Source organism: Loxodonta africana, chromosome 11, assembly GCF_030014295.1.
Source record: "Loxodonta africana isolate mLoxAfr1 chromosome 11, mLoxAfr1.hap2, whole genome shotgun sequence".
Classification (NCBI taxonomy): Eukaryota; Metazoa; Chordata; class Mammalia; order Proboscidea; family Elephantidae; genus Loxodonta; species Loxodonta africana.
The window spans coordinates 47,094,548-47,106,661 of record NC_087352.1 but is presented as its reverse complement, the minus strand read 5'-3'; the positions used below and the strand labels follow the sequence as shown (position 1 = coordinate 47,106,661).

General features: G+C 35.3%; 1 protein-coding gene across 1 annotated transcript in view; it reads left to right on the top strand.

Moving 5' to 3' along the window:
* The window catches only part of LOC100662733 (glutamate decarboxylase 1-like), an 80,268-nt gene that overhangs the window by 63,024 nt on the left and 5,130 nt on the right, over positions 1-12,114 (top strand). The window contains exons 5-13 of the mRNA XM_064293211.1: positions 17-129; positions 455-570; positions 2,501-2,580; positions 4,917-4,971; positions 5,653-5,769; positions 6,838-6,902; positions 7,004-7,082; positions 7,608-7,757; positions 11,903-12,010. Of these exons, the coding sequence (XP_064149281.1) occupies positions 17-129; positions 455-570; positions 2,501-2,580; positions 4,917-4,971; positions 5,653-5,769; positions 6,838-6,902; positions 7,004-7,082; positions 7,608-7,757; positions 11,903-12,010 (883 nt within the window). The remainder of the gene's footprint in view (positions 1-16; positions 130-454; positions 571-2,500; positions 2,581-4,916; positions 4,972-5,652; positions 5,770-6,837; positions 6,903-7,003; positions 7,083-7,607; positions 7,758-11,902; positions 12,011-12,114) is intronic.

Genomic DNA, 12,114 nt, shown 5'->3' with positions numbered 1-12,114 from the left:
TATATATGTATTATAGGTTTACATATGAAATAGCCCCAGTATTTACTGTCATGGAGACCATTGTTCTCAAGAAAATGTATGAAATTATTGGCTGGAAAGAAACAGAAGCAGATGGACTGTTTTCACCTGGTAAGAAAAAGCAACAAATCATTGCTATAAGTTAAATGAAAGATGTAGAAGAGGATGTTTCAAGTGCATTTCAACTAACATTATTATTTCGAGAGGTCTATTTTCATAAGCTATTGAATGGATCATGAATGCAAACGAAGTGCTAGAAATTTAAAAGTGTGAATTGTGCTTTTAATCTTTCAAGACTTCCATGGAATCATATTTTTGAAACAACGTTAGTAATTTGGCACCATTTTAGCTTCAGAAATCTCTCAGGTTGTCATGATTTCAATTAACATTTATGATTTTTGAAATTTGATTAATAGTCATTGTTTCCCTGCCATAGGTGGGAGTATATCAAACCTCTATGGAATATTAGTAGCTCGTTACAAGCAATATCCAGAGATAAAAACAAAAGGCATGACTGCACTTCCACACATTGTATTATTTGTTTCTGAACAAGTAAGTATCATTCTAGGTTTTTTCAAACCTCTAGAACTAAAAAAGGAATTTAACAAAGTTAAAGGCAAACAAAAATCAGTTGAGTTTTTATACACCAGCAGTGAGAAATCTGAAAGGGAAATTAGGGAAACAATTCCATTTATGATAGCATCGAAGAGAATAAAATACTCAGAATAAATCTAACCAGGGAATTGAAGGACTTATACAATGAAAATGATACGACACTGCTGAAAGAGATTAAAAGAGACTTAAATAAATGAAAAGATGTTCCATATTTATGTATTGGAAGACTTAATATTGTTAAGATGTCAATATTACCCAAAGCAATCTACAGATTCAACGCAATCCTGATCAAAATTCCAACAGCCTTCTTTACAGAAATGGAAAAACCAATCCCCAATTTTATATGTAATAGCAAGAGGCCTCAAATAGCTAAAGTAACGCTGAAAGAGAAGAACAAAGTAGGAATAGTCACACTTCCTGGTATAACAATAGACAAATAGACCAATGGGATAGAATTGAGCGTCCAGAAATAAACCTACACATCTACGGTCAACTGGTTTTTGACAAGGGTACTAAGTACCTTCAATGAGGAATGAAGGGTCTCTTCAATTAATGGTGCTGGGAAAATTGGATTTCCACATGCAGAAAAATGAAATAGGACCCACGCAAAACATTTCTTATATTGACAATCTACCCACTGATGTCTCCTTTAGTTTTAATGTTCCAATCTTGTGCACAGAATTAAAACTTCTTAAAAAAAAAAAAATCAATTTATCCATTTAATACATCTGTTCACTTTCTTCTTTACCATGGAAACATTTAAGATTTCAAAGGGGAATGGTAGTGCTGGTTTGAGAACCTGGAGACAGGTTGTTTTGTTTTTTTTTTAAATTCCCATTACTAAATTCAGCTGTATATTCAATGTAATTTAGTATAAACTGCAGTATAATTTTACATGCTTGTTTGTAAACGTGATTTTTTATCATTCGACATGTGATTTTTCAAATATATTAAGCATAAGCTGAATATTCCTTAACACAGATTTTTTTTGATTATTTCCTATCTAACCTTCTGAATTCTTTAACCTTCTGAACTCTCCATTGAAATGAAAACATGGTTAGAGTTTTTTATTTCTGAATCATTGTTGTCACATATCTGGTCTTTTCCTGACAACTGAAAGTATCCCGGTCCAAGTTTATCTTCTGAGATGCTACCACCACCATCTTACTGGTGTTATTTACAAAAGGTCAAACAATATAAGGAAAGAGTAGTTAACTAAACAAACAAACAAAAAAAAAAACCCAAACCCGTTGCTGTCGAGTCCATTCCAACTCAGAGTGAAAGAGAGAGTAGAACTGCCTCAGAGAGTTTCCAAGAGTACCTGGTGGATTAGAACCGCCAACATTTTGGTTAGCAGCCATAGCTCTTAACCACTACGCAACCAGGGTTTCCAAGTAGTTAACTAGAAGGTAGGAAATCAAACTTGGTGTCAAAGTCAGAACTCAGAATTACAGACACTGGAAGAGTCAATTTATTTCTCTTGGCCTCACTCTCTTTAAGAAAATCTGTAATGCAAGAGTTAGAGCTGTCAAGAACAGGAAAAGATTTACCTCGAGGATGCTATCACTAATGGTATAAAGGACGTGATTTTCTGTATATACAGAGGACTAGAATATGCAACTTCCCACTGCATGTAAAGACTCGTAATTCTGTGACAGTGCTGTCTTGCAGGAGGTGTTACACCCTCTTCATCTCAGTGAAGGCCATGATGAGGGTCTGGACCTATGCCCTGAACCTGTACTGTGTATATACATATACACATGCACAAACCTTTTCAAAACTGGGCTTATATACCACCAAATGCCCTGGATAGAAAGTGACTGAGTACAGGAGAATTAATGACTTTCTGCTTCCATTTTTGCCCAAGGGTCATTATTCAGTAAAAAAAGCTGCAGCCATCCTTGGCATTGGAACTGATAATGTGATTGAAGTAAAATGTGATGAAAGGTATGTTTCTTATTCTTGAAAATGTTTATTATCATGTTTCATAGATTAAAATTACATTTTCCTGTTACTCAAAATTTTAGCAAGAATACTCCTTCAGACTAGTTTTGTTTAAATTTTAACTAGATGTAATTATGAAAGAAGCACCAAGGTTATCCTATCTCATTGCTGAAGTTCCTTTACTCAAATATTTTATGATCATATAAATAGAATTGCCACATGTCTGTTCCCTGTCTTATGTTTATTAAGTTTATTGGATTATCACTATAATGATTTTGGGAGAAAAAAAATCAACGGGGTTAGTAGGGTAAAAATCAAAAAAAACCAAAAAAAACCCAAACCCACCGTCATAGAGTCGATTCCGACTTCTAGCGACCCTGTAGAACAGAGTAGAACTGGACCATGGAGTTTCAAAGGAGCGCCTAGCGGTCCGAACTACTGACCTCTCGGTTAGCAGTCGTAGCACTTACCCACTAGCTACCAGGGCTTCCAATTAGTAGAGTACAAAGTGAAAATATATTCCCGTTTGCCTTGAATCTCATTCTTCAGAAGTAAACAATGTTACAAAATCTACGTATATTCTGGAAGGCATTTTTATGCACATCAAATTTATTTATACTTAAATTCTGTGTTATATTCTGTAACTATAAGGTCGCTATGAGTCGGAATCGACTCGATGGCAGTGGTTTTTTTTTTTTTATTATTCTGTAACTTGGTTTTTTGGGCTTTTCTTAGCTTTGAAATATATTTTGGGAATATCCCATGAATTCATACAGACCTTCTCTATTCTCTTTTTTTTTAATGACTTGAGTTTTCCATTTTATAAATGTAACATAATTTAACAAGTCTTTTTTAAAAAAGGTATTTAAGTTTTCCCCCTTTTGACTTTTGTGTTTAAAAACAATGCTTAAATGAATATAATTATACAAATATATTTGAGCATCTTTGTATGAATATTTCTCACACGAATTTCTAGAAGTAGGATTATTGGCTCAAAGATGCTCAAATTTAATATATATGTTCCATTTACTCATCAAGCATTTTTGAGTTAATTGACACTCTCATCTACAGTGTGAAACCTTAGCATTATTAATATTTGTACACTTGAAAAATGTAATAGACAAAAATAGTGTTTCATTATTGTTTTAAACAATGGACATCTTTTAATACATGTATCTGTCAATAGTGTATTTATCAGGAATTGCCTGTTCATATCCTTTGCCTATTTTTATTGGTAGTTTATTATTTCTTATTGGTGTGTAAGAAATATTTGCATATTTAGAAATTTTGAAATACAAGAATATAAAATACTTATAAATATATTTTATATGTTCATTATTCAATTATTATTTCTCAAGTTGTTTTACATTTCTTTATATACCAAAAACTGTTGCCATCAATTTTAACTCATAGCGACCCTATAGGGCAGACTAGAACTGCCCCGTATGGTTTCCAAGGAGCGCCTGGCGGATTTGAACTGCAGACCTTTTGGTTAGCAGCCGTAGCTCTTAACCACTATGCTACCAAGTTTTCCATTTCTTTATATAACCTCTGCAAATTCAGAAACCCTGCCTCCAGATATTTTACATATATATTTTCTATTATAAATGGCATATCTTCTATTAGCTAGTCACACTCATTAGTGTTAGCAAGTAGGAACATAAGTTACTTTTGTAACCACCCAATTTACTCAACTTTTATATTATTTACAAAAGCTTTTTAATTAATATTTTTAGATCTATTTCACAGATTATTTCTTCAGAAAAAATTATACTATATTGATGATCGTGAGCATCCTTGTCTTATTCCTGACGTTAATAGGAATGCTTCTAGTGAGTCAGCAATAAGCATGCTGGCTGATAGTCTGACAGCTGGATGGAGAAGAAACATAACGGCTCTCATTTTTTCTCAGAACTTTGTTGTGAAGAAACGTGAGGTCCACTTGATTTGTGGCACCACCCCCCGCTGTTTAAGTATCTGATTTTTCAATCTTGATGCCTAATGATCCTTACTTGATAATTAAAGTTTAATAACTTTAAATAAAGTTTATCATTCTGTATCTTTCTTAGAAAGACTTGAATCTTCCTATTAAATGGTCATGTAGATTTTAAGGTGACTGAAATAATAAACTAAACATTCTTTACCTCAAACAACAATGTGGTCTTTAACATTGGTTTTAGGAAACAAGACATTCCCCTAATGTCTGCTTATATGCCTAACAATTCCTTTGGGAGACACTAAAAACTAATTTTTTTCTTAGTTTAAATGTCATTTATTTTTCTAATTGATAGAATCAGTATGTTTCTTCATTTATGATAAATCAAATTTGCATTTTTAAGGGGAAGGATGATTCCAGCTGAGTTAGAGAAAAATATAGCACAAGCTAAAAGAAAGGTATGTTCTACAGTTCCTTATCTAAAATGCAAAGGAATCGTTATTGTTTCTTTACTTATTTCATTAAACCCATTGCTGTTGAGTTGATTCCGACTTACAGCAACCCTATACGACAGAGTAGAACTGCCCCATAGGGTTTCCAAGGAGCGGCTGGTGGATTTGAACTGCCAACTTTTTGGTTACCAGAGAAGCTCTTAACCACTGTGCCACCAGGGCTCCACTTATTTCATTAGTGGAAAACAACTGATAGGAAAACTGTGAGAAGTAAAACAATTCTAAACATGGAAAATTCTCTATAAAATCGAAGTGGGATAATTAAGTAATGTTGCAGTATTTCTTTAATAATTTTGTTTCTGCTAAATATAAAAAGAAAAGTTATCAGGGTACTTCCTATATACAGGAATTTGATCATCTCTATTTTCTGGTGTTATTTTCTGAAAACAACTTCAGAGAGATATAATAATTAATAAAATCCAAATGCAGTGATATCCATTTTATCTTATGATTAAGCTACTTTCTCCAGTACTCCAAGTTCTTCAAATATATGACAGCGCTAAGTACTTAATGTTTGCAATCAAAGTTATCAAGCTTTCTGATGTCCAGAAACGTTAAATAACAATATTAGCTTTCTTTTGGGCGGTACGAGATTGTAAGAATGACTCATTTCTCTATCACCACCAGGGCCAAACTCCATTTTTCGTCAGCACCACAGCTGGCACCACAGTGTATGGCGCCTTTGACCCTCTCTGTGACATCGCTGATATTTGTGAGAAGCACAAACTCTGGATGCATGTGGATGTAAGTCACATCTTTTAGCCTGGTTTATAAAAAAAAAAAAAATGGTTTATAGTTTCCCTTAAAAATGAATCCTATGAACAACCTAGGAGCCCTGGTGGCACAGTGGTTAAGGGCTTGGCTACTAACTGAAAGATGGGCAGTTCAAATCCACCAGCTGTTCACAGAAGAAGAGATGTGGCAGTATGCTTTTGTAAAAATTACAGGCTTGGAAAACCTACTGGCAGCTCTACTCTGTCCTGTAAGGGTGCTATGAGTCAGAATTGATTTGATGGCAACAGGTTAGGTTTTTGGTATGAACAATCTTGAAGGATTCTTAATAGGTATTTCAGTCAAGACAAAAATTTCTCTGTATTCTAATTTTTTATAGTAAATAAATATGGAGACAGAATACTCTTATTCTCATCAATTATTTTTAAATGGCCTTAATACATAATAAAAAGAGTTACAAAAATATCAAGTGATTTTAAAAAGTCTAAACATCTATGAATATTCATTCAACCATAAATTTAGAAAATCAACTTGAAGAACAGTCAAACCTGATTTGAAATTGGGAGAAGATTTAGCCCACTACTCTAAAAAAATAAATAAATAAATACATTGCTTAATAAATACCTATTAAAAAAATTTTTTTTTTTAAGGAAAGCAAAACTTCTGTTGGTACAGTGCTTTTTGGCAACCAGAACAACAAAAAAGTATTTGGCTTCAATTAGAATTGGACAAATTTAAAGTTACATACTAGAGATTTTAATTTTTCTGTAGTATTGCCAAATTTGACAACTGAATTTTTACTTTATCTGCAGGTGGAAATTATTCAGAAGATGTCATTTGAATTAATTAGGAACCTAAAACTTTACTGCCATGAATAAATAGACAATGAGAATTTATATTAGGAAATTTTAAGTGCATTGTTCTCATATGCAGGATAATTGTAGCCAAGCTTATAATTACCTACTGTAGCAATTAAGTCTTCATCAACTTTCAAAATAAACTTACCATAAAAAAAGTAGTTGGTGCAATTTAAAATGAAATACTTTATATCTGAACACTGGTCCTTTGTACGTGTTGCAGGCAGCTTGGGGAGGTGGATTGCTGCTGTCCAGAAGCCATTCCTATAAACTCAGGGGCATTGAAAGGTGAGACTGTGGGCATTCCGTGTGAAAGGAAATAATGTATATAGGCTTCTATTCTCTTCCATTAGACTGTGAATACTAACTGGGGCTGTTTTATCACCCAGGGCCAACTCTGTGACCTGGAATCCACACAAACTAATGGGTGCCCCCCTTCAATGCTCTGCTATCCTGATCCAAGAAAAAGTAACTATTTCTATTTTTAAGTAGAAAGCGATGGATGGATGTGTTAGTATTGACTGCCTTCATTGTGAAAGTCAGCCTATTGAAATGGCTAGAAAAAAGCAAACTAAATGGATGGGTTAAACAAATGGGTAATTTTATGCTCCATCTACTGTGGCCATCTGAGCAGTTTATCTGACTGACACCTATACTATGGGTTCATAGGAGTGCTTAGGCAACTAAGTGTACGAAGAACTTGGTTCTCCTTAACTACATTGCAAGATAGTCACCAATTTCTAAGAGCTGCATGACTTAAGTTGAAGAAAAAGTAGACAAGTATTAATGCAATTATATACCTGCTGTTCCAGATAGGTCCAAATATACTAAAATCTTTGGAGGAAATTTACTTGTATTTTTTATTTAAAATATACAAAATTCCATTTAAATGTACATGTAAAGTAGAAATAGTATGTTAATTGTAATGAATAATTGCAGTTCTTATCAAAATATATATGACTTACATGTCAGATATGTTATCCCCTTTTTTAGGATCTTCTGGAAGCATGCAACCAGATGAGAGCAGGATATCTTTTCCAGCCAGATAAACTCTATAATGTTGAATTTGACACAGGTGATAAAACCATACAGTGTGGCCAACATGTTGATATCTTCAAGCTATGGTTAATGTGGAAAGCAAAGGTAGGAATCTCAGAGGAATGAGACTAAAAATATGGAAATCAGGGAGAAGCAAGGGATCCAACAAAGGGAACTCAGAAAAAGTGGCCAAAGATATAAAAGGAGAACTAAGATAGTGAGGAAAACCCTGGTGGTGTAGCGGTTAAGTGCTATGGCTGCTAACCAGAAGGTCGGCATTTGAATCCACCAGGTGCTCCTTGGAAACTCTTTGGGGCAGTTCTACTCTGTCCTATAGGGTCGCTATGAGTTGGAATTGACTCGACAGCAATTGGTCTGGTTTTTTGGCTTTAAGATAGAGTTCTGGTGATACAAATGATTAAGTGCTTGGTTGGTTATTAACCAAAAGGTTGGTGGTTTGAACCCACCCAGTGATTCTGTGGGATAAAGACCTGGCAATCTGCTTGTGTAAGGATTACAGCCAAAAAAAACCCTATGGAGCAGTTTTATTCCATCACATGGAGTCGCTATGAGCTGAAATCTACTTGACTGCACCTAACAGCAAGAACAAAAGATAGTGATGTACCTACAAAGCCATGGGAAGAAAGCATTTCAGAAAACAAAAAATAATACTGTCAAACTCAGCATGTCACTTGAGTAAGATCAGAACTTAGAATTGCTTGCTTAATATGGCATTTTCGTTCAGTAGTGATCCACACAAGAAGAGCTTAATAAAGTAAAAATGGAAGGAGGAAACGGAGACAGCGAATATAGAAAAGCCTTTTGAGGAGATTGCCTATAAATAGAGCAGAGAAACACACAGGTAGTTTTTTTTTTTTGTGTGTGTGTGTGATGTTGTTATTGTTGTTATTTTAGGAAGAATTTATCACAGTATACTATTATTCTGTTGGTAATGATCCAATGGCCAACCAATTGGAAGAGATGCATATTTGTGCCCATTCCAAAGAAAGGTGATCCAACAGAATGTGGAAATTATTGAATAATATCATTAATATCACTCACAAGCAAAATTTTGCTGAAGATAATTAAAAAGTGGTTGCAGCAGTACATCGACAGAACTGCCAGAAATCCAAGCCAGATTCAGAAGAGAACATGGACCAAGGGATGTCGTTGCTGGTGTCAGATGGATCTTGGCTGAAAGCAGAGAATACCAGAAAGATATTTACCTGTGTTTTATTGACTATGCAGAGGAATTTGACTCTGGATCATAGCAAATTATGGATAACATTGTGAAGACTAGGAATTCCAGAACACTTAATTGTGCTCTTGTGGAAACTGTACATAGACCAAGAGGCAGTTGTTTGGACAGAACTAGGGAATACTGTGTGATTTAAAGTCAGGGAAGGTGTCTGTCAGAATTTTATCCTTTCACCATACTTATTCAGTCTGTATGCTGCACAAATAATCAAAAAAAACTAGACTATATGCAGAGCCATTCAGCACTGGGATTGAAGGAAGACATATTAACAATCTGCAATATGCAGATGACACAACCTTCCTTGCTGAAAGTAAAAAGGACTTGAAGCACATACTGATGAAGATCAAAGACCACAGCCTTCAGTATGGGTTACACCTCAACATTAAAACAAAAATCCTCACGACTGGACCTATAAGCACCATTGTGATAAACAGAGAAAATACTGAAATTGTCAAGGACGTCATTTCACTTGGATCCACACTGAACGCCCATGGAAGCAGCAGTCAAGAAATCAAATGATGTATTGCACTGGGGCAAATCTGTTGCAAAAGATCTCTTTAAAGTGTTAAAAAGCAAAGATGTCACCTTGAGAATTAACATGCTCCTGACCCAAGCCATGGTATTTCCAATCACCTCATATGCATGCAAAAGCTGGACAATGAATAAGAAAGAATTGACACCTTTGAATTATGGTGTTGGCAAAGAATACTGAATATACCATGACTGTCAGAAGAAGGTACAAATCTGTCTTGGAAGAAGTATACCCAGAATGCTCCTTAGAAGGGAGGATGGCGAAGCTTCATCTTACATACTTTGGACATGTTATCAGGAAGAATCAGTTATTGGAGAAGGACATTATGTTTGGTAAACTAGAGAGTCAGCTTCCTCTTTTTTAAGAGGAAGACTCTCAACAAGATGGATTGACATAGTGGCTGTAATGGTGGGCTCAAACATAGCAATGATTGTGAGGATGATGCAGGACTGGGCAGTGTTTTGTTCTGTTGTACATCGGGTCGCTATGAGCCGTAACTGATTCCACAGCACTGAACAAGAACAACAACAACAATGATCCAATAGATGGAAAAACTGATAGGGATGACATTCAGTGTTAGGCAAGAGGTGAAGAAGTGCTATGGTTTAGAGCTGTGTAGGTTACTCCATTTAGGGTTGTCTTAGTCATCTAGTGCTGCTATAACAGAAATACCACAAGTAGATAACTTCAACAAAAAGAAGTTTATTCTCTCACAATCTAGTAGGTTACAAGTCCAAAATCAGGGTGTCAGCTCCAGGGGAAGGCTTCCTCTGTTGTTTCTGGAGGAAGGTCCTTGTCATCAATCTTCCCCTGGACTAGGAGCTTCTCTGCACAGGAACCCTGGGTTCAAAGGACATGCTGTGCTCCCAGCAATACTTTCTTGGTGGTATGAGCTCCCCCTGTCTCTCTGCTTGCTTCTTTCTTTTATCTCTTGAGAGATAAAATGTGGTGCAGGCCACACCCCAGGGAAATTCCTTTGACTTTGGATCAGGGATGTGACCTGGGTAAGGGTGTTACAATTCCACCCTAATCCTCTTTAACCTAAAATTACAGTCACAAAATGAAAGACTACCACACATACTGGGAATCATGGCCTAACAAAGTTGACACATATTTTGGAGGGACACAATTCAATCCATGACAAGGGTCATGTACAGTTCATCTAGGAGATCCTGGGTGGTGCAGACAGTTTAGTGTTTGGCTACTAAGTGAAACATTGGCAGTTCAAATCCACCCAGAGGTGCCTCAGAAAAAGGCTTGGTGATCTATTTCCTAAAGATCACAGTCATTGAAAACACTACGGGCATAGTTATTTTCTGACACACATAGGGTTGCCATGGGTCAGAATTCACTCGATGCCAGTTGGTTTACTGGTTTTTTACAGTTCATCTACTCACAAGGCATCTCTCTTCCCCTGTTTGTGCCTGCACGTCTCTTAATCTGTGTTGCTCCTTATAACTCAGAAGTGATTAGTTTTAGGACATACCCTACACCAACATGGAGTCATTAACAAAGAAAACCCTATTCTGAAAGGGGATTATATCTACAGGTATGGGGGCTATGATTTCAACACCTAGTTTGGGGGAGGACACAATTCAATCCATAACACTGAACATGGGGCATCTTGGTGCCTCTTTTATGACATATATTTAAAAATTTAATATTACCAATTGAAAAGAAATGAATGGACATGAAGAAAGCATATACAGGAGTCATTTCTATGTGCTGTCTAAAAGAAAACAACCCAAAACTTAAGCAGGTAAAACCTTCAGTAACTCTACCAAATCTACCAGAGATTTGGGAGGTGGCAGTAAATACTAAGACTCAAAATTACTCAAAAGTAAGTATGATGGCTATTAAAGTTTATTAGGTACTGTTAACGTTAAAGCAGTTCCAATCCATCAGCTCTTCCTTGGAAACACTGTGGGGCAGTTCTACTCTGTCCTATAGGGTTGCTATGAGTCAGAATCGACTCGACAGCAATGAGCTTACAGGTTAATGTTAAAAGACAGATGTTTCTAAAATAAAATCTGCACAAAAGGAGATATTTATTAAAATCATCAGAATGTAGGCAAAGGTTCAGGCATAATTAACAATAATTATTTTATTGCAATTCTAGGGTCAATATTAAGAGAGTCATTGCATATTCACATCCCATGCCCAGAATATGGAAATTAATGATGTCGGGTCACGGGTGCAATTATAATTAGTATTTATGGAGAACAAAATGGTGAAAGTCACAGACTCATGGGTCAAGAAGCTTGAGGTCAATACAGAATCTCTGATTTGAAGGTTTATTTAATGCCTGAACATTCAACCTACCTTAGATTTACATTTAAAATATTTTTTATATTTAAATATATTTTATATATTTCAGAAACTTCTTCAGTATAATTTAAAGAAACTCACTTGAATTGAGCCTTCATTTTGATTTTTTTTGTTTGTTTTTTTTAATTACAGGGAACCTATGGTTTTGAGGCACAGATCAACAAACATATGGAACTTGCCAAATACTTTTATAAGGTTTTAAAGGAACGAGATAACTTTAAACTTGTGTTTGATGCAGAAGTAAGGACTCTTTTAGCTATTTTTCTTTTTTTTTTTTTCCCGAGATAGTTTAATGGATCTATACTATCTTTGCTGCATGTTCTTACCTGAATCTATCATCTGTA